This window comes from Cebus imitator, unplaced genomic scaffold (genome assembly GCF_001604975.1).
Source record: "Cebus imitator isolate Cc_AM_T3 unplaced genomic scaffold, Cebus_imitator-1.0 Scaffold179, whole genome shotgun sequence".
In the NCBI taxonomy this organism is placed as follows: Eukaryota; Metazoa; Chordata; class Mammalia; order Primates; family Cebidae; genus Cebus; species Cebus imitator.
Window position 1 is genome coordinate 2,949,278 of NW_016107494.1, and position 23,227 is coordinate 2,972,504.

General features: G+C 45.1%; 1 protein-coding gene across 12 annotated transcripts in view; it reads left to right on the forward strand.

Moving 5' to 3' along the window:
* Window positions 1-15,546, forward strand: part of ERC1 (ELKS/RAB6-interacting/CAST family member 1) — a 540,801-nt gene extending 525,255 nt beyond the window's left edge. For 7 of the 12 annotated variants that reach the window (XM_017545489.2, XM_017545483.2, XM_037744580.1 and 4 more), the window contains one exon: window positions 12,144-13,089. In XM_017545489.2, the coding sequence (XP_017400978.1) occupies window positions 12,144-12,281 (138 nt within the window). In that variant the 3' untranslated portion in view covers window positions 12,282-13,089. Of the gene's footprint in view, window positions 1-12,143 lie in introns of all 12 variants that reach the window. The other 5 variants (XR_001830105.2, XR_005202930.1, XM_037744582.1 and 2 more) reach the window with 3 other exon arrangements.
* Window positions 15,547-23,227: the final 7,681 nt, after the last annotated feature.

Here is a 23,227-nt window from a genome sequence, read left to right on the forward strand (position 1 = left end):
GAAAGATGTGAGTCTGAAACTCAGTAGAGAAAGAAACTAGTTATAATTTTGTTGACCCGCCTTCATAATGGCTACATGTAGATGGTGGACATAGAAGAGTTATTATGTTTGTTTTGTATACATGTGATATTTTCTGTGATAAAACATTTTTTGAAGAACAAATGCCTACCTCAAAAAGAAATACATTTGAAAGAAAGTGGATTAAATATGTGAATGCACTAAAGCACTTAGAATAATACTTGATCCATAATAAATGTCCAGTAAGTTAATTGCTGTTATTATCATCACCCCTTTTAAAGCTAAAAGTAAACAAGATTCCCTAAGCAGAGGATCTAAGAGGAAGAAGAGTGGACAATCTCCTTAGACCTCAGGAGACCCCTGCACATGTGAGACTGAGCAGAAAGAAGAGGAACAGCACCAGGACAGGGAAGAAATGTTGGGCAGGCAGAGGAGAATCAGAAACATGTGGGTGTTGGGGGCTTCTAGGACAGACAGCCTCGCAGGTGTTTTCAGTGTCAGATTGGATCGTACAGTTAGATAATCCTTGGTGGTTCTAGGTGGGTATTTTTTAAGTTTCAAAATATAACTTGCATACAGAAAAGTATACAAATCATATGTATATAGCTGAATTACATATTGATGTAGCAGGTTCTTAGAACAAGCAGCAGAATGTTACCAGTGCCTCAGAAGCTCCTTGTCATCCTCCTTCCAGTCACGCCTCATCCTCCAAGGATAACCTGACCTTAAATACCACAGATTAGTTCTGCCTGTTTTTAAACTTTCTATGCCTGGAATCGTACCATATAGACTCTTACTGTGTCTGGCTTCTGTCATTTAACATCATGCTTATGAACTGTATCTGTTTTGTTATACATACAGTTCCTTTATTCTCATTGCTATATGATACTCCATTGTATGAATGTGCCGCAAAATATTTATCATCTGTTCATTCAATATGGACATTTGGGTTGTTCCCAGGTTTTAATACTGTTATCAGTGTCCTCAGGTGAATTTACATATACCTACAAGTCCACTTGTTCAGCCTTGGCATTCAACTTTAGTAGATACTGCCAGCTGTTTTTCTAAAGTAGTCGTGCCCATTTATACTCCCACCAGGAGCGTAGAGAGGTCAAGTAGTTCTACATCCTTGTCAGCACTTGGTATTGTCTATCTTTTTAAATTTTAGCCATTCTGATGGGTATTTAGTAGTATCTCCTTGTGATTTTAACTTGTATTTTCCTGATGACTAATGAGTTATCTACCCTTTTATATGTCTGTTAGCCATTTCAGTATACTCTTGTGAAGTGGTCATTCAAGTGTCTTACTTATTTTTTATTATTAACTGTTGTTGTTACTGGTTTATAGGCGTTCTTTATATATTATGGATATGCATCTTCTATGAGATATGTATTTTCTCCTATCTGTGGACTGCCCTTTCACTCTCTTAATGGTGTTAAGAGACAGAAATCCTTAAATTTAATGTAGATACAGTTTATCAATTTTTTCTTTTTGTGATCATTGCTTTTTGTGTTCTGTTTAAGAAATCTTTACATTCCCTAAAGATGGTCTCTTATATTTTCTTGTAAATGCTTTATTGTTTTACCCTTCACATTTATATACGTATTCATCATGAATTGATTTTTGTGAATGGTGTGAGCTAGAAATCCAGATTTGTTTTGCATTTATCAGAAAGACCATCCTTTCCCCACTGCACAGTCAAGTGGCCATGTACGTGTAGGGTTTTTCCATATTCTCTTTTTGTCCCATTGGTCTGTGTCTGTTCTCATGCCAGTGTTACGTATGTTCATCACTGCTGCCTTGCAGTGACAGTCTTCTTCCAGAGAGGAACATTTGTATAGCTTTGTTCTTGGTGGCTATCTTGGCTTTTCTTGGCTGTCTGCATTTCCACTTACTCTTTGGAATCAGCTTGTCTATTCACATACACACCTGCCAGTTTTGATTTGGCTTGCATTGACTCTATAGATTAGTTCAGGGAGAATTCACAGCTTTACAGAATTGAGGCTTCTAATCCTTGATCATGTTTTTTCCTCCATTTAAGACATTTTTAATTTCTCCAGATATTTTATAGTTTCAGTGTACAGGCTGTTGTAATCTTTCGAGAGAACATTTCAGTGAAATAGCAGAAACTAAATTCTTAGTTATTAGGAGAGAACTCAGAAATGCAGGTAACACATGTAGACTATTCTTTTGAGAAATTTGGTGATGGGAAGAGAAAAGTTGCTACTAGCTGGAGAGATGCAGATTCTGAACATCTTTTCAGGACAGGCAGGAGTCAGTGCCCTTAGAAGCCATAAGGAAAGATCAGGGGACGGGAGGCCTTGGAAACATAGAGTTCATTGAAGGGACATAGACGTGGAGAGTTAGCTCAAGAGTACGGGCAGGGAGCCCTGCTGGCCTGGAGAAGCCAGATGGGGTCATTTTGAGCCAGGATGGATCCAGTACAGCATTACCTCAGACTCCCTGGGTGTTCACATAGTCAACAGCATGGAGCCATTGTGAGTAGTGCCCTTTGCACTGAGAGCAGCAGCAAGACCTGCTGCCTTCATGGCTGTCCTCAACCACACCTCCAAGCCCCTGGAATATAGAATTTGTTATTTTAACAGAGCATATTCCACATTTTCTCTATTGGAGGTACATACTTGTGCATCTGTCATTCCAACAGTCCTTTCCTCCAGAATATCTTAGTTAATGTAAGGTTTGGTGAAAGGGGGCATTTTTGCAAAATCTTGCGGTGCCCAGGAGGCTTGAGGAACATTTTTTAGTAGAAATTTTATATGTGGAGGAAACTAAGGTGCTGAGATATGAGGCTTCATGCTTAAGTTATAGACAGGGCTGGCAGAATTCTTGATAACAAACTTGTTTTGCAGTTCAGTAAAAATTGTTTTACTCTGGAGGTGTTTTAGATGTTTTGTTATTGTTTGGTTTTAGATACAAAGCTTTCGGCACATGCACAGAAAATGGCATCTGCATAGCTAGGGAGGTGATTGGGTAAACTTATGTGCTGCCCATAATTATGGTGTTTTTAAGAAAGTAAACAAGAAGACAATATTTTTCACTGTCATACTTGCAGTAGTGAGATTACTTGCCAGTATTAGAAAATGGAGAATGGAAAATCTCGTTGGATTACCACATCTTACATCTACTACCTTTGGATTTGTAGCCTTAACAAGGCAATAAAAGGAAGGAGAGAGAAGGAATCAATTCATTGTGACTAGAATGTAATGAGCACTTTCAATAAATCACAATTTAATCTGTACTCTTTGGGAAATTCTTTTCTGGTTTTAAGCCTAAGGGGCCTTCCTTGAGGCGGAAGTGAGGAAGATAAGCAGGTGTGGGAGGGGGTGTGGGTAACGGGCAAGGAGTAGAAGAGAGCAAGACTGTCTCCAGTCCGATCTGTTACGGGAAGTTTCAGATGCTAAAATACACCTTTCCCAACTTATCCACAGAATCCATTGCATTCCACAGCTATACAAAAACTGCCTTTTTTCATCCACATGCTAAAGAAATGCGTAAGTCCTCCCTTACTCTGGGGGATATGTTGCAAGGTCCCCAGTGGATGCCTGAAACCATAGATGGTACTGAAGCCTACAGATACTGTTTTCTCCTATACCTACATACCTGAGATAAAGTTTAGTTTATAAATCAGGTACCGTAAGGGATTAATAATAAAATAGGACAGTTAACAATACTCAGAACACCATGCACTGTAAGACTTATGAATTGTTTATTTCTGGAATTTTCCATTTAATATTTTCAGATCACAGTTGACTGAGGGTAATTGAAACCGTGGAAAGGGAAACCGCGGAAAGGGAAACCGCGGACAAGAGGGCGCTGCTGTATTTTACTATAATGAGGTTCTAATCCATTTCGGATTTTGTTTTCACACCTGTGCTGTGTAACACATCATATAAGTTTTTAGTTTGGTTTCTTCACATTGCCTCTCTTTCCTGAGCAATCTGAAAGCTTCAGCAACACATGCCTGTACTCCTTTGACTTCAGAATGACTAAAGCTTTACAATCAAAGTCAACAAAATAAAAATCATCATTTTAAAAGTAATCACAGTTACACAAGAGAAGTTGATCTTTGAGATCAACTTCAGAATGACTAAAGCTTTACAATCAAAGTCAACAAAATAAAAATCGTTATTTTAAAAGTAATCACAGTTACACAAGAGAAGTTGATCTTTGAGGTTCTTTCAAGCCAAGAAAGAATATAATGGATCAAGTGCCAATGAAATCTCTCCCTGCTCAGCTGTGCCCACATTTAATACTGCTTTCAGATAAAATTTGAACCATGTGTAATCCCTGGAGAACAGAGAAAGGCCTACCAGATGGAAAGCAGCTCCAGCTAATGAAGGAGCACTTCCTTCTCTAAACTTTGCGATTCTGTGATTCCCTCTATTTTTAAACACCTTTTCCGAGGTGTACCATACATTACACCTTGGAAAAAGCATAGCCTTAGAGTCTGCCTCTGGTTTTTCTTCCTCCTTAATCTTATTCTGCCGCTTCTAGTTATACTTCCTCCTTCAGTGCTAAATCACTCGTCCCCCTTCTTGTTTACACCCTCCTGGCATTTGTAGGTAATAATCACATTTCCCTGCCCTTCATTTTTACTTAGTTCAGGTCTACATGTTTAGTTTTTCTAATCCTGCCTCATAAAATGATTCTTTCAGCTTCTTAGTCATGCTGCCATTTTTCTTTGAACTTACTCCAGTTTGTCTCCATTTTTCTGGTAATGAGGTGTCTGAAACGGAACACAGTGCCCTTAAGGTGTGGCCTCACTGAAACTGTGTAATGGAATGGGGGTCTGCTGAGGAGTGGTGCCCGTTTGGCCAGCCCAGGGGCCTTTTTTCTCTCTTGAACTAGAATTGCTTCCGTCAAGATCCAGTGATCCCTGTGCCCCTGAACTGCAGTGAGCAGCACAGTGCCTTTCCTCCTTTGTGCCTCAGTTCACACTGTGTTTCCATTTGAAATGACCCTTTTCTGGCCTCTGCTGTCAAGAAAATACCTGCCCCCCCCAACCCCCACCTTCCTTTCTGTCCAAACTGAAGGCAGCAGCATTTTATCTCTACATCTTTGTGGGCATTCACTACACAGCATTTTGCATAGAGCACTCAGTCAATTTTTTATAGTTTCGTAGTTTGTTTGTTTGTTTATTTATCAAGATGGAGTTTTGCTCTTGTCGCCCTGGCTGGAGTGCAGTGGTGTGACCTCAGCTCACTGCAACCTCCACCTCCCGAGTTAAAGCAATTCTTCTGCCTCAGCCTCCCACGAAGCTGGGATTACAGGCACCCACCACCACACTGAGATAATTTTTTGTATTTTTAGTAGAGACGAAGTTTCGCCATGTTGGGCAGGCTGGTCTTGAACTCCTGACCTCAGGTGATCCACCTGCCTGGGCTTCTCAAAGTGCTGGGATTACAGGTGTGAGCCACCACACCCGGCCAATTTTTTATAGTTTTATTGAGATATAATTCACTTACATATAATTCACCCATTGCAAGTGCATAATTCGGTAGATTTAGTGTGTTCTCAGAGTTGTGCAGCCATCACCATAATCAATTTTCCAATATTTTTGTCATCCCAAAAAGAAGCCCCACCCATTAGCAGTCACTGCCAATCACCCCATCCCACCCCAGCCCCCAGCAGCTGCTAATTTTACTTCCCAACTCTGGATTTGGCTACTCTGGAATTTCACCAAGGATGGAATCAGGCTCACACCTGTAATTCCAGCACTTTGGGAGGCCAAGGTGGGGAGATCACTTGAGCCCAGAAGTTTGAGCCCAGTCTGGGCAACATGGCGAAACCCCATTTCTACAAAAATTAGCCAGGTGCAGTGGCATGCACCTATAGTCCCAGCTACTTGGGAGGCTGTGGTGGGAGGATCACTTGAGTCTGGGAGGCGGAGGTTGCAGTGAGCTGAGGCCCTGTCTTGAAAATAAAAAAAGAATAGAATCATACAATATGTGGTCTTTTGAGACTGTCTTCTTTCATTTAGCATAATGTTTTTATATATTTTACATAGTGTAGCTTTACATAATGTAACATGTGTCAGAACTTCATTCCTTATTTTTGGCCAGTCAGTTAATACTTTTTCAGTGGATATTTTATACACTTCACTTTTTCCCTGCTTAAGATCATAGAATATCAGAATTGTAACTTTAAAAGTATATACAGTTTTTTTTTTTCTTTCTTTTTTCCTCAGGAAACCACGTGTTAGTATATACAGTTTTAAAGGGTATTTATGTTACATATTTTTGTTTATATCCTTCATTGCAAAATTGATGTTGCCTGTGCTATAAACAGAACAGAAGTATGTACAGTAAAATTGAAACTCCTTCCATCCACTGAGGTTTTCGGGTTGTTTTGTTTTTGAGACAGTCTCCCTCTGTCACCCAGGGTGGAGTACAGTGGCACCATCTCAGCTCACTGCAACCTCTGCCTCAAGTGATTCTCTTGCCTCAGCCACCACGCCCACCCCCCGGCCAAGTAGGTGGGAATATAGGCGCTCACCACCATGCCCAGCTGATTTTTTTTTTTTTTTAGAGACAGGGTTTCACCATGTTGGCCAGGCTGGTCTCGAACTCTTGACCTCAAGTGATTCACCCGCCTCAGCCTCCCAAAGTACAGGGATTACAGGCATGAGCCCCTGGACCTGGCCTCACTGAGGTCTTTAGAAAAATGTTTGTTCTTACAATTGCTTTGGTAAACATGCTTATATATAAATTCTTAAATTTATTACTTGTGTTTCTGTTGAACATACTCTAAAAGTGGAATTATTTGGTCACAGGGCATATACAATTAAATTTGGCTGATGAGACCAAATTGCTCACCCGCCTACAGTCATTCCACTGGTCATTGCTTCAGTATTCTCACTTCCCATGCCCAAATCAACACTGATTGTCAGTGACCTTGAAACGCCTGCCAGTGTGACAGGGGAAAAATATAAAACTATATTGTGTAATTTATATTTCTTGTTTGTTTGTTTTGAGTTTTTCATTCCTTTTCTTTTTTTGAGACAGGGTCTCACTGTGTTGCCCAGGCTAGAGTACAGTAACACGATCATATAGCTCATTGCAGCCTCAACCTCCTGGCCTAAAGAGATCTTCCCACCTCAGCCTCTCCGGTAGCTGGAACTACAGGCACACACAGCCACGCCTGACTACTTTTTTTATTTTAATTTTTTGTAGAGATCAGGTCTCGCTATCTTGCCAAGGCTGGTTTGAACTCCTGGGCCCAAGTGATCTGCTTGCCTCAGCTTTCCAAAGTGCTGGAATTACAGGCATGAGTCAGTATACCTCGAGTTTACATTTATTTATTTAATTTGTAATTTTTTTTTTGTCACCCAGGCTGGAGTGCAGTGGTGCAATTTTAGCTCACTGCAACCTCCACCTCCCGGATTCAAGCAGTTCTTCTGCCTCAGCCTCCCAAGTAGCTGGGATTGCAGGCACCAGCCATCCAGCTAATTTTTGTATTTTTAGTAGAGACAGAGTTTCATCATATTGGCCAGGCTGGTCTTGAACTCCTGACCTGAAGTGATCCACCCGCCTCAGCTTCCCAAAGTGCTTCAATTACAGGTGTGAGCCACTGAGCCTGGCCATATTTCTTTAATCATTAATGAAGTTGGGTATTACTTTTGTGCTTGTTAGCTATTTGCATTTCTTCTGTGAGTTTTTTGTTCATATTCTCTGCCTGTTTTTTTAATTAGGTTATAGGTTTTTAGGCTTATGGGACCACTTCATAATACATTGATGTCAATCCTTTTCATTTTGTATTTATTATGTTTTTCAAGCCAATCATTTGTACTTAAATTTATAGCTCTTCTGTCTCCATGCAGACATTTTAAATTTCTAAATAGTCCAGTTTCCCCTTTTATTCCTTTATGACTTCTGAATTTAAAAGCATTTACCCTCTTCCCCAAAATAAAGTTAAAAATACTTTTCTGTTCCTCATCCCAAGATTATAAAAAATATGCTCTTAAATTTACTTCCAGTACTTTCACAGCATATTTTTAAGTATGCATCTTTAACCAGTTGGAATGTATATTTCTGTGTGGTATGAGCAAGAATACAACCATAAATGGGCCAGTTAACCCGGACAGTTCATTGACTTCATATGCTTCCTGATCATGTTCTAAATCCCACTTATTATTTAATGATATCAACCCAATACTTTTCTAATTATTGTACTTTTATAACATGTTTTATTGTACTTTTATAACATGTTTTATTTGGTAAAGCAAGTCTTTTTTTTTTTTTTTTTTTTTTTTTTGAGGCAGGGTCTGGCTCTGTTGCCCAGGCTGCAGTGCAGTGGCATGATCTTGGCTCACTGCAGCCTCCACCTCCTGGGTTCAGGAATTCTCCTGCCTCAACCTCCTAAGTAGCTGGGACTACAGGCACACGCCACCACACCCAGCTAATTTTTGTATTTTTAGTAGAGAGGGGGTTTCAGCATGTTGGCCAGGATGGTCTCAATCTCCTGACTTCATGATCTACCTACCTCAGCCTCCCAAAGTGCTGGGATTACAGGCGTGAGCCACTGCGCCCAGCCTTTGTAAAGCAAGCCTTAACGTCATTCTTCTTTCTTTAAAATATGTTCTTGGCTCTTCTCTATACTTATACTTCAGGATAAATTTTAGAATCCATTATCAAATTCCAAAAAGAACTTTTAGAATTTGTTTGGAAATGTATTATACACACAAATACACATGTACACAACGTCTCACATAATGCATGATAAAATATATAACAGTGGTTATCTCTAGATGATGGTAATATTCTAGGTGTTTTTTTTTTCTTGGTTCTTTTCTTTATTTTCCAAAGTTTTTACAATATTTATGAAGCACTTTTAATGTAATTTAATTTTATTTTATTTTTGAGATGGAGTCTTGCTCTGTGGCCCAGGCCGGAGTACAGTGGCATGATCTTAGCTCACCGCAACCTCCGCCTCCTGGGTTCATGCACTTCTCCTGCCTCAGTCTCCCAATTAGCTGGGATTACAGGCGGATGCCACCACGCTTGGCTACTTTTTGTATTTTTTGTAGAGACAGGGTTTCGCCATGTTGGCCAGGCTGGTTTTGAATTCCTGGCCTCAAATTCAGATGGGATCCACCCATCTCAGCCTCCCAAATTTGGTGCTGGGATTTCAGGCGTGTGCCACTGTACCCAGCTGTGAAGCACTTTTAAATTGCAGAAAACTCCTGAAAAAAGGTTCTTAAACTAAATTGTATCCTTTGGTAACTTCATGATTATCTACTTAACAGAAGTCCAATTAGAATAAAAAATATTTCATGGGAAATAAATAAGTGACTTGTAGAGAGTGAAGAAGAGATACCTGGCTCAGAATATAAACTAGAATTGTCTGGAATATTCCTGGGAAGGGTCGAGATGGAACACTGAAGCAACACTGCCCCACAGCCTCTTCTGTAGCTTGGTTGATGTCAGTTCTACTGAGACTTGAGAGTTTATAGCCTTTTCACTTAGCAGCATTTCTGGGTTTTCTATGCGCTGTATTTACAAGGCACCCAGCCTCCTAGCTTTCCCTGTTGAAGAGATTCTTATTCATGTGGCACAGCCAGAGCTTGAGATGCACCAAGACAGTGTGGTCTAAATGTGGCCCCTCAGTGTCCTGGTCTTTTAGTCACCAGTTAGCAGAAAGAAGATTGCTAGGTCTGTTCTTAACGCCTTGATATGTTTAAAAAGCACAGTGCTAATTCTTGGCTCAGAGCATCTAGATTCTTTTTTTTCCCCCCAGTCTTGTGGTGCTGAGCATTTAGATTCTTGCAGTGGAATTAAAACTTGATTCTCAGTTTGCTTTGACTTTTTTTGCTTATTTGTTTTAAGATGGAATCTCAGCTGGCTCAAACCTGTAATTTGAACATTTTGGGAGACCGAGGCAGAAGGATCACTTGACGCTATGATTTCAAGACCGGCCTGGGCAACATAGTTAGACCCCCATCTCTAAAATACAAAAATTAGCCAGGCATGGTGGCACACACCTGTAATCCCACCTACTTAAGAGGCTGCAGCAAGAGGTCGAGGCTACAGTGAGCCTAATCAAACCATTGCACTCCAGCCTGGACAACAGAGGGAGACCCTGGCTCAAATAAATAGAGAAAGGGAGAGAGAGAGGAAAGGATGAAGGGAGGAGGGAGGAAAGAAAAGAAACAAGAAAGAAAGAAAAATGGGGTTTCACTGGGTTGCCCAGGCTGGACTCAAACGATCCTCTTACCCTCAGCCTCCCAAGTAGCTAGGATTATAGGCATGCACCACTGCACTCAGCTCTCATTTTCCTTTCTAATCTATATGCTGTTACTGGGTGACCTTATCCATTTAATAACAAAATACCTAACATTTGTCAAGCATTTTCTATGTGTTAGGCATTACACTTTATATGACTATCTCATTAAATCCTTAAAACAGCCCTATAAGATAGGGCGCAGTAGCTCACATCTGTAATCTCAGCATTTGGGGAGGCTGAGGCAGAGGCCGGAGGATCACTTGAACCCAGGAGTTCAAGACCAGCGTAGGCAACATAGACCCCCACTCTCCAAAAAATTAAAATTTAAAACATTGGCCTGACGTTATTATTGCCTTATTTTACACATGAGGAAACTGAGACTCGGAGAGGTCAAGGTCAGATAAAGTAATTGGCAGAACTGACCTTGAAACCCAGGCAGCCTAACTCCAGAGCCTATGTTCTTAACTATACTTTATATTCCATTTTTCAGTTTCCTCCTTTCCTTCCTAAAACCTGCTCTGCCTCCTACATTTTCTGTCTTATTTGTCCAGTATCCCCAGCTAGAATTGTCAGAAATGATTCTCCAATTCTCCCTCACATAACACCTCCTCCTTTCAGTCCTGTGTGTCCTTTTCAAGTCACTGTCCCTCCCTTGGCTTCAGCCCTGCCTAAGCCCCACCTGGGCTGGGAACAGGAACTGCCCTTGACGGACTCTTCCTTCTGCTCAGTCTGTCTTTCACATCTTCTAAGTTGTCATCTAAGAAAGTGAAGATGCTCGTGTCACTGTACCACTTAAAAACTCATGGACTCTTTTTTTTGTGGTTTTGGTTTGGTTTGGTTTTTAAGCAGATCACACTGGAACTCTCTCACTTCACATGCTCAGTCTGGCCCTCAAGTGTGTCTTCAGCTCCATTTCCTGTCATTCTCCACCCACTCCCCATGCCTTACACGCCTGCCGTCTTGAGGCTTCCCTTTTCGCAAGTTCTGGGCCAGGCCTGTCCTCGCTCCATGCATCAACCTTTGTTCTTTTGCTCTAAGCCTCTTCTGTCTTTGATCTCCCAGGCAGACTCTAGTTAGCCCTCAAGATCCAGACCCCATGCTCCTTTAGTAGCTTTTCCTCAGACTCCTCCAGGGTGAGACAGTCACTCTTAGGGCTGCCCCTCACATGCTCAAGCCTCAGCTGTGGTCTCACTCTGCTGGGTGGTCGTTTATCTGTTTACGTCCTTGTCTCCAGTGGGTCTTCAGGACAAGAACCAAATCCCTTCAGCTTTTAGCACCCAGCACAGAGTAGCTCAATAAATGTTAAATAAATGTTAAAATGCTTGAAGAAATGTGAAAGAAGTTGTTAAAAACAACAGGAAGTTAGAACTATACTTTCTTCTAAACAAAGGGATTATCTGTGTTTCTCAAAGTAATCTCTTTAGCTAAATCAGCAGGCCTCAGGTAGGGTAGGCTAATATACCGAATGAAAATGATACATGCAAATGGAGAAGTCCTTTAATTATAAGTTCCTCTAGGGCAGGGGTCACTTGACAAAGTTAAGATCCCATCTGAGATCATAGCACCCCTCTCTCCCACTCCCACCCACATTCATGAGTCTGACTTGGTGGAACGAACATTCTGTTTAAAGTAAGAGGCCAGGGCTGAAGTCACAGCTCTGCAAATGATCTGCTTTGGGCCTAGAACCAGTGACTGACTTCTCAGACCTCACTTTCATGAAGACACATTTGATATTGACTTTTACACTTTTCTTACAGTTAATTTTGATGCAGAGACACTTCACATAGAAAGTGCCTTTTTTGTCATTTACTGATGAACAGTAATTCTTAGCTCAGTGCAGATAGGATTGTTGTATCTGAAACCTATCTTCCTTTTCCTTTCAGCTTCAGAATGAGTTAGAGAAAGGTGAGCGGGACAACGCAGAGCTGCAGGAGTTTGCCAACGCCATTCTTCAGCAGATAGCAGACCATTGCCCCGACATCCTAGAGCAAGTGGTCAACGCACTGGAAGAGTCCTCCTGACGCTGCTTTGTGCGGAAGCCTGAGGTGGTCGACCCAGGACAAGAAAGGAGAACTACAAGGAACAGGCGCCCGGAACCTTCTTGGCACCAAACACTACAAACTTCATCCCATCTTGCTCACTTGAAGAAGTATGATTCCAGCACCGTTTCTACATCTGCCATCTTACTCTGCCTTTCTGCTTTGGATGTGGTCTATACACTAATCTTCCTGATGTTCAGGGTGGATAAAATGCCGAGTCTCTCTGAAGAAGTGCCACCTGGTCGTCAGCAGTGGAGAACTGTGGGAGCTGGTGGCTCTGCCCTGACAGAGGGCCATGGAGCAGAGGAGACTCTCACCTCCTGTCCTCTGACATGAGAACAAACCAGGAATCTACTTGGAGTTCACTGGGCTGAGAGGATGCCTCCAACGGACCAGAGAGCTGACTGTCCTAATGTCACTTTAGGTGCTTTCTCCTAAAAGGGTAAAAAACAATCTCAAAAAGAATATTAGAAAAAGAGAAAGGGGGAGGGAAGAGAAAATCGACTCTTCTTTTTACTGTGAGATGCTTTATACAAGGGAGCTGTGAGCAGGCCTCACGATGGCTTGGGAGTGCTTGTCCTCCACGGTCTGAGTCTTCACCCAGCCCTGCCGGTCTGTCCCAACCTTCCTCATTCTGTTCCGCAGCCAGTTAACAAGAAGATGGTATGAACTGTTCTCCACCAGTCTCTCCTGTTTGAGATTGCTGACTTTATCATAGTGAGGTGTTAGATCAAATATCTCTTATTTGAAAGAGAACCAGCCAGGGCAACATGGCGAGACCCTGTCTCTACAAAAAACTAAAAAGAGAACATGCACAGTTGACATCTGAGGCCCTGTTGTCCTCACCTGCAGCTGTGCCCCAGTAGCAGATGCCCTGATCATCTCCAGGAGGCTGCCTGCCTGCCCCACACCCGTGTCCTGCGGCCCAGTGGCCGCTGAAGTTTTGATCTGTCACTCACCCTGCTAGGTCTGCCCTTGACTCATCCTCTCGTAACCTCAGCCTTGTGCATTGCCTGGAACCTTCTTCTGGCATAAATGAAGGTTTCTCGTTCTACACACATTCCTTCCTTGATCATTTCATTCAGAGAATATTTATGAAATGCCTACTGTGTCCAAGTCACCCATCCTTGAAAAGGCCACTTTTCAGTGAGGGAGAGGTATAGTGGAGTCTGTGAGACACACCTGCCTGAGCCAGAGCGCTAAGTAGCCTACCCTTCCCTCTCCCCATCTTAAGAAAAGGTATCTTTTCTAGAAAAGTTCCCTAATGGAATTCCTGAGTTTGGGGGCCTCAGTCACCCACTTGCCTGTAGGATTCCATTTGATGATTCTGGATTTTTGCTGTTCGTTGTTGCCCTTAGAGGGACTCTGAGTATCTACTTGTGGGTGGCCATTTCCTGACACCTGCGTGTACCTCGTGGAACTCAGCCAGCTTCATGTTGCAAATCAGAAAGCGGACCCCAAGACTACAAATCCAATGGAAGGTATTGGCGTTGTTAAGGGCATCTTCCCAAGCGTAGACAGTGGCAGTCATAAGTAATTAGGCACCAAGAAGTAGCCCACTTAGCCCGAATCTAGCCCTTTGGCCACCTCTACCACCAGAACCCAGCAGCTACTCACATCTTCTGATAAGAATTGCTGGACTCTAAAATGTTTTTGTTTTGCATTTTCTTGTCATCTTCCCCACTTACTTAGAGAATTTAAACTCTGTAAAGTCAGCACAGCCCCATCAGTCCAAGAACTTCCCACCACCAGCCCTTGACTGTCCCATTAACTTATATGGTCAGATCTCCAGCTCCCCTTATTTCCTGCTGTAAAACAATTCATCTCCCTGTGAGAAACTGTGGAGCATTTCTTACTGAAGGTTTAAATGGACTCTGCTCATAAACGTCTTACTGAGATGCTTCCTGATAGTGAGGCTGGCCAGAGAGGGGTGCAGGAGTTAGACTGTAAGTGGTAGTCCTTTGTGGTCAATTACCTCAATTCTGTTTATCACTGAGCCCGTAAATCATGTGGAAAGCTCCCAGTACTTCAAGGCAGGAGTATTAGAATCTCACTTTATCCACCGTATGATAATAGCCTTCACAGGCCACAGCAGAACCAAGAAAGCAGGTGAGGCGATGCCTAAAGTGGCCTGACCCTGGCCCTGGCCAGCTGTTCTCCCTCTGGTCTAGCAGGAAAGGCATCAAGCAGGTGCCCCAGATCCCACCCACGTGGCCTTTCTCATCAGGTAGAGCACCTCCACTCTCACCCACTGGGTGAGTGACTCTTCATCTCAACATTCTCCATCACTTCCCCTCCAGAAAAACTTACAGAAGGAAGCCCTCTGTGACAGTGCTTCTGAGAAGAAAATTTCTGGGACAGATATTATCCATCTGGTCTCTATGAACAGCAAGGAATCTTCTTGGTCCCTCTTGGGCACTGGTCTGGCATCTCCAGTGATCTGGAGCCTGGCTAAGAGTTCAATAATAAACATGGCCTGCCTTTACGCTGTAGGGCAGAGTGGATGCAGTTTGTAGCATTCAGAGTATCTCACTGAGTCTAGAACATTCACTGAACCAACACTTACCAAATGTCCCACCCCCATCTCACTAGGACATGTCATTCCATGGCCCTCTCCTAGTAGTCATGGTTTCATAAGGTCACGCACCTGCTTCTGACGTTACATAGCCTTGAAAACTCACTGTGGATTGCCCTTAATCTTCCCCAGACTCATCCATCGGCAAGTCTAGTTGCCCTTTAGCACCTAAAGATCTGTACCCCAAGTCAGTGTCACCATAAAGAGGGCAAGAAGAAGAGTGGGTGTGATCCCAGTGGGGTTTTGTAACTGAAGAAGTACAGTGTGAGGTTCCCATCCTTTCTTAGGCCTCTAACCCCCGTACTCATTGAATCACGGATGAAGGGTCTCCATTGAGATTTGCAAGGACTTTGATTGCATTTGAAATGGGAAAGATTTTGAATGGGCTTTAACATGTTAAGAAATATGGATGGGACCGGTGCGGTGGCTCACACCTGTATTCCTAGCACTTTGGGAAGCTGAGGCAGGCACATCACCTGAGATCAGGAGTCGAGACCAGCTTGGTCAGCATGGCAAAACCCCATCTTTACTAAAAATACAAAATTAGCCAGGCGTGATGGTGGGCACCTGTAATCCCAGTTACTTGGGAGGCAGGAGAATCACTTGAGCCTGGGAGGCGGAGGCTGCAGTGAGCCAAGATCACATCACTGCACTCCAGCCTGGGTGACAGAGCAAGACTGAGCTTTTAGGGAGGCAGAGGCAGGAGGATAGCTTGAGCCCAGGAGTTCGAGACCAGCCTGGGCAATATAGAAAGACCCCATTCTCCACAAAAAAGGAAAAAAAAAAAAAGAAATGTGGATGGAAAGCACCAAATTCATCTCAGCTCTAACCTTTTAACCTTTGTCCTTGCACTTTACAATCTAAAGAAGATCTGTGGATGGCTCTCCGCCTTCCGCACGCTTGGGTTTTAGAAGTAACTCGTAAAGCAGACTACACCCAAGGCCACCTCCAGTGTTGAGAGTGGCATTGTGATTTGCCATTTTTTGTCAGTTGAAGTCTGATTTTCCATGAGGACCTTGCGGGCTCACCCACCCCCAGAGTGAGAGAAGAGGAAGGCAAAGTCATCACACACATGGTCTTAGCCACCTGCTGAACTAATCCCTCCCCTATTGAGGGTCAGGGTTGTGAAGGAAACCATAATGTGTCACCCCAAAATACAAATGTTTCCGAGCTGCCCATCCACTGGCATTTGGATCTGCTGCAGAGTCCTGTTCCTCCTGGAGCCATCCCGCCCTCCTGCTGACCACATGACTTGGGTGTAGGCCCTGTGGCTACCCTCGGAGTCTTTGAGGAAAGAGCTGAGCGGAAGACCTCGCTGCATGGAGTGCGACACCACAAGGCATTTCCCAAGCCCAGGGGACCCCGTGTCAGCAAATACCAGTAATTTCACATCTGCTCCTGGCCTCATCCACACCTGCCTGGGTTCAGAACTAGGAAAAAGGATGAGAAGAGACTGCAGTGCATGAAGCATCCTCCGCAGAGCAAGGCCAGCCCATCCATCACTGCCAGCCCTGGGCTTCTCAGGAAGGGACGTGAACCACTCAAAGGAATGTCTTAAAAAGAATCTGGAGTTTCCCCCGTGCAAATTAGGGAATAATTAGGCAAGAAAAGACATACATTACAGGGAAATCCTTCTGAACAAAATGGCTGTCTTTATTCTTTTTAAGCAAAAACTGTCTCTGACTTTTTAGTGTCAAAACTGTAACCAACTGTCTCCTGATTTTTTCTAATGTGTTTGGCAAGTGCTGTGACCCTGTTGTAGGTGCTTCTCCTGACTCTTGGGGGAGAAGTGGTTTTAGGGCTTGATTTGGGGGAGCGGGTTTTTGTCCCATCCCACCTCCTCTCTTCTTTGCTTGTTGATATTGTCTGTGTGCTTCAGAGAATTGGGGCAGTTACATTGTGTCTGTTGTTGAGATTATTAAAAGATTAAAACGTAGTTGTAGAAATGAAAAATTAAAGAGCTGTGTTTTAAAAATGCAAACCAATATTTTGTTAAGAAAGGAATTCAAGCTATGGGGCAGCCACACTCCCCTCCTCCTCCAAAGCTGGCATAGGTGGCCCGGGCTGGTAGCTTAGGTAGTGACTGCTTGGGTGAGAGACACCTGCCGAGCAAAAGGAAGGAGAATTCGGGGCTCAGAGCCTCACACTGTGCCAGGTTTTTCCTATACATGCTCAGGATCTCTGGGTAGAGGTTTCACAGTTTGTAACCCCATAACCACCCTCACCCCACATGAGTCCTAGCTCAGCGTGCCTAACACTGCATGGTAACCTGGGCTTGACTCTGAAGCCCCTGCCTGGCAGGCCACAGGACCTCTCCTGCCCACTTGGTGCTATCTCGTCCAGTGACCCACCCAGCATAGGTGAGCACTGACCAGCCTGGAGCCTGCAATCCAGGTGGAACGAACTGTCCTCCATGTCAGTTCCTTCTGGCTTCGGGCCCTCGATTATTTCCCTTTGAGCTTTTTCAGACCCCAGATCTCCTAGGCCCAGTCTCACTCTCTTGGCCTTAGAGATGCCACTGTCAATAAAGGAAGTGAACCCTACTGAAGGCAGAGAATCTCCCTGGCCAGAGCAAGACCTCTGGGTCCAGCCCCTCTTTCCACACCACTCCAGTATTGCATCCATCTGCTGCAGCTACACGTCCTGAGGGCAGCACCACCCACTCTGGCCTGCTGGCCCATTGCAGGACTGGCCCGGGCACCTGCCGATCACTGCAGGATGTCCAGTGGGGCCTGTGGTTCGCTCCCCTATGCATCAGAAGAGAAGTGTTGCACTTTATGGAGGAGCTGAGGAGCACCGGGCCCGCCCCCTTGTAGCTTGAGTTCCTTTTGGTAACAGTAGCAGCCTCCATGGTGGTGTCTGTGATGCAAATGCACCCGCTGCCTTCAACAGTATGTGTGTGTTCCTGCTGGAGTTGTGTTACTGACAGGATAATGACATTACAAAAAATCGTGTTATATTCAACTTTGCCTTGATAATTATTGTAAACACTTTGTTCATTTTTTCTTTTTTATTCACAAACTAAATCCACCAGGAATTATAAAGTTATTTAAAAACTGTGTTGTGTCCTTCTTTGAGTCTCACCCAGCTGATCACTAGGCAAGATGTGTCCTCAAATGCTAGAAAAGATGGATGAGGCCTGCAGTTCCCAAGAGGCCAACTACAGTGGCAGGCAGCCGGAGAGCCGAGGGTCCCAGGGTTTAGGGTGGGTGTGGGAGTCACCACACATAGCCCTGATGGGCATGGGGCCACATCCCCCAGCCTGTTGTGACCTCAGAAGAGTGAGCCTCCTCTCCCTTCCCGCCTGATCTCCGGGTTTGCATCTTTCAATTCCCAGTTCCCTTTTTCCTGCTTTACAGCCTCAGCCCCAGGCCAGGTTTTCCATGTCATATCTCACTCTTCCAGAGCTTAGAGTAGGTGCCCGGTGCTGAGGGATGGGGTTGCTCTGGTGCCAAGATAGAAGAGCTATGAGGACGGCCCATTGAGGGAGGGCTTTGCCCAGAACTGGGACTCGAGCTTCAGTGGGGCGTGCTCTGATGCACTGACTCGGGCGTGTGGGCTGTGTCAACAGAAAGTGTGAGTGCCAAGAGTAAAAGGAGCCAAGGAACCCTGTGCTTAGACGCGGCTGTCGTTTCCAGCTTTGGTGTTTGTCTTGGGCCTTTATGCTCAATGAGAAATTATTCTGGGAATTTTTTTTTTTTTTTTTAAGGCGGTCTCACTCTGTCACCAGAGTGGAGTGCAGTGGTGTGATCTGGGCTCACTGCAACCTCCACCTCAGTTCAAGCAATTCTTCTGCCTCAGCCTCCCCAGTAGCTGGGATTACAGGCATGTGCCACCACGCTCAGCTAATATTTTGTATTTTTAGTAGAGACGGTTTCACCATGTTGGCCAGGATGGTCTCGATCTCCTGACTTCGTGATCCGCCCTTCTCAGCCTCCCAAAGTGCTGGGATTACAGGCATGAGCCACTGCTCTGGGCCTGGGAATATCTTTTATGAGAATTAGTTTTTTGCTTAGCCTCACTTCTGTGTCTACCCCAGAAAGGAATCAAGTCAGCTTCCTGCATTCCTTCCCTCTCCCATAGTAAATTCTGTCGTGCACTGGGTGTTGGCACTTGGGAATTGTAGCAGGAGAGTCCACACTCATTCCTGGTCGTCCTTCCCAGTTCCCAGGTCCCACCCTGGCCTCCCTCTCCGCAGCCAGAGCAGCTGTTGGGAAGCTCTGCCAGGGGAGGAGTGCCCAGGAGACAGGGCCGTAGGGCTGAGGTTGCTTGTACTTTCATCATATGAAGCAGGAATAATTTTACCAGCAAAGCATGTATTATTCTGCACAATATAAAATCACAGCCACAAGCAGATGTGTCCACAGAAAGCTGTCAGATTACACTGTAAGCAGTTTGCAGGGTTTTCCATTCATCTTTTTTACTGTTTATTCACCCAGCGTTCTACCAGCACCAAGTTGCAGGCAAGTGGACACAGAGACAATAGATTTAGGGATAATGTGACAACTTTAAGAATTCCATCCATTAATTTTTTTTTTTCTGAATTGAGAAAAGATTACTAATACTTGTTTGGTTTTTTTAAGTGGAGTATCTCAGACTGGCTCAAAAATGATTAAGAACTAGTTAGGGACTGGGTGCTGTGGTGGAAACTTTTTTTTTTTTTTTTTTTTGAGACAGGGTCTTGCTCTGTCACCAAGCTGGAGTGCAGTGGTGCTATCTCAGCTCACTGCAACCTCTACCTCCCGGGTTCAAGTGATTCCCCTGCCTCAGCCTCCCGAGCAGCTAGGACTACAGGTGTGTGCCACCATGCCCGGTCAAGTTTTTGTATTTTAGTAGAAATGGGTTTTCGGGCCGGGCGCGGTGGCTCAAGCCTGTAATCCCAGCACTTTGGGAGGCCGAGGCGGGTGGATCACGAGGTCAAGAGATCGAGACCATCCTGGTCAACGTGGTGAAACCCCGTCTCTACTAAAAATACAAAAAATTAGCTGGGCGTGGTGGCACGTGCCTGTAATCCCAGCTACTCAGGAGGCTGAGGCAGGAGAATTGCCTGAACCCAGGAGGCGGAGGTTGCGGTGAGCCGAGATCGCGCCATTGCACTCCAGCCTGGGTAACAAGAGCAAAACTCCGTCTCAAAAAAAAAAAAAAAAAAAAAAAAAAAAAGAAATGGGTTTTCACCATTTTGGCCAGACTGGCCTCAATCTCCTTCAGGTGATCCACCCGCCTTGGCCTCCCAAAGTGCTGGGATTACAGGCGTGAGCCACCGCGCCCAACCAGGTGGAAACCTTTAATCCCAACACTTTGGGAGTCCAAGGTGGGAAGATAACTTGAGGCCAGGAGTTCGAAACCAGCCTGGACAACATAGTGGGACCTCTCTCGCTACGAAAAAACTAAAAATTCAGCTGGGCATGGTGGCATGTGCCTGTAGTCCCAGCTGCTCTGGAGGCTAAGGCAAGAGGATGACTTAAGCCTGGGAGATTGAGGCTGCTGCAGTGATGACACCACTGCACTCCAGCCTAGGAGTGCAGAGAGAAATCCTGTCTCAAAAATAATAATAACTAGCTAGGCTCTGGGGCTAAGGAGAAGCTGGTTTGCAGTTTGTGAGCTTTCCTGGGCATCCTGGAAAGGCCTGGACTTGCAGACTGCAGCCCCTTGACCTCCCAGCCTCTCCTTCCCCTCTGAAAGAATGCCTTCATCCCTGCCCGCAGCCTAGGTCATAATGAAGATGCCATAGGATGATCTTTTTCCTTTTTGAAATTTCCTTTAAGACTAGGATCATAAATTGCTTTCTTCACATCTGCGATTTGCTTAAAAATAATCCAGCATGTCTGTTGGGGAGGAGCAAGGGTGAGGAGCAGGATGTGGAGACAAAAAGATGGGCCAGAGGTTGGTAATTATGAAGCTGGGGAACTGGGTGCATGGGGTTTGTTAGTTCATTCTCCTTATTCTTGTGTTTGAATTTTTCCTGAATCAGCTAAATATTCACATCCTTCCATTGTACTTGCCCAAGCAACATATACAAGCCCCTTCCCCCAAGATCCAAGCAATCTGCATTCAGAAATGGCCACCACAGCGCTCCATTCAGAATCCATACTCCCCTATGTTCTAGACTCCAGGCTACAAATAATAAAAGCTAGTGACATGTGGACACCCGCCAGCTTCAGTTCTGAGCACTGCACAGGTTTGGTGTCAGTTCACCTGTGTAGTGGTCCTACAAGGTAGGTACCGTTACCCCCTTTTCCAGGAGGCGCAAAGTGGACGCATGACCTTCCCAGCATCACACAGTGTGTTTAGTGATGAGACTGGAATTCACACCGGCTCTGTCTCCAGAGTGTGTGTTCTTCAGCCCACTGCTGTGGCCACTTCCCAGGGAGGACAGTCTGCTGGGGACAGCTCAGCCCGGTGAAGTGCAGCAGGGCACAAGAGCAGGCAGTGCTCGTCACAGAGTTTCGACAGGTGGATTTTATCAGACGAGGGGTTAAGGGAGGCCAAAAAGACAGATAAGCAAGACCAGGGAGGCAGGGAAGTCCAAGGAGGACACTTGGGACAGCAAGGGGCTGGTGTGGACAGAGAACGTGTGTACTCCCTGGCTTCAGAGCGACAAGGAGCAGACATGGTGGCCACAGGTGCAGCATGAAAGTGGGTCCCCAGGGCCCCAGGAAGGAGGCCAGCTTAAGAGACACGATCTCACAGCCCCAGTTGTCCTGACCCCTCCCCAGCTACCAATGAAGAAAAGCCTCCCCAGGGGCTGATATAAAAAAGAAACACACCTGGACACACCCACTCTGGAGTTACCAGCCTGTGACCTCAGGGAAGCCTTCCACGCTGCAGAGAAGCTACGGGACAGGACACTGCTCCCCTACGGCAAGGAGGATGTTCTTATCTATACATTTAGAGGCACTTCTGGCTCTGTCACCCAGGCTGGTGTGTAGTGGCGCAATCATAGCTCACTACGCCCTCCAACTCCTGGGCTCAAGTAATCCTCCTGCTTCAGCCTCCTGAGTGGCTGGGATAACAGGTATGTGCCACCACACCCAGCCAATTTTTTAAACTCTTGTAGAGATGAGGTCTCACTATGTTGCCCAGACTGGTCTTGAATCCTGAGCTCAGGTGATCCTCCCACCTCAGCCTCCCTAAATGCTGGGATACAGGTGGGAGCCGTTGTGCACAGCTGACATGTGACATTATTTAGCAGGGCTCCACTGCATCAAGGCAGGTGGGCCCTTTTGAAAGGGCATCACTTCATCTTCAGTTACTCAACAGTAGGTGTGTATTTTGCCTCCCTTCACCTGCTTTTCCGGCAGAGAAACTAGAAATCAATGATTAAGCTGCCCTGAGTTACACAGCAACTTACCTGGACCTGAGTTCAGAGTGGCTCCATCAGCTTCCAAAGCCTTCTCTGGCCCCAGACTCCCCAACAGCCTCAGAGGGGTGGAGGCTTCAGGACCACCCTGGGGCTGGGGGCTTCAGAGGAGAGACGGAAATACCATGAGTGGCTTGGTCACCGTTAGGGTGGATGTGAGTCACACCAGGATTTCAGGCTCCGTTTGGCTCTGGGCACTGTATTTCCTGGGAAGGAGGCGATGAAGCCCTATGAATGTTCTCTCCTTCAGGCCCTTGACGGGACAGGAATGAGGTTTGCAGGCTTGGTGATGCCTTGCCAGCCCTCCCTGTCCACAGGGACCATTCCTTTGCTATGTTATCTGGGGAAGAAGCCATCCCCTGCCATAGGCAATGGCTTACAGGGCGGCTTGGGATACCCGCAGCCTTCAGCAAGTTCCAGCCGTGAAGCAGCATTCTTCCCATCTCCTCTGCTGTTTCCAGCGTGCAATGTTCATCTTTCCCTTCGAGTTAACACTCGGTTCCGTCTTGGCAGCCCTGGCCCCTTCCCAGCCCCTTGGTCTCAGTCTCAGCCGCACTTGGTCACCTCAGCCTTGCTCGTGTGGGTGAAGAACTTGAGTCTCGTTCCTTTGAAGAGGGAGAGTCAGATGTGTGCAAAAAAAAAAAAAAAAAAAAAAAAAAAAAAAAAAAAAAAAAAAAAAAAAAAAAAAAAAAAAAAAAGGCATCAGATGTCTGAGAAACTTTCATAACGAAAAGCCATCTCTGGCATCTGAAAGAATTCACACTTGAAAGATAGTTCCTGCTGGGTTCGTCTTGGGCTCACACTTTTTTGTTATCATGGTCTTATTCTTCAGGGTTGTGGGAATCTGCGTCTTGACCTGGCCTTGTGCAGGCTGTAATGGGTTGGTGTGCCCGGACTCCTCCCTCTGCCTTTGTGCAGGCTCCTGTGCCAGGAACACAACCCAGAATTGAGGACTTCCGTGTGACGGCGCCCCAGCTGCCACCTCACCTCCCG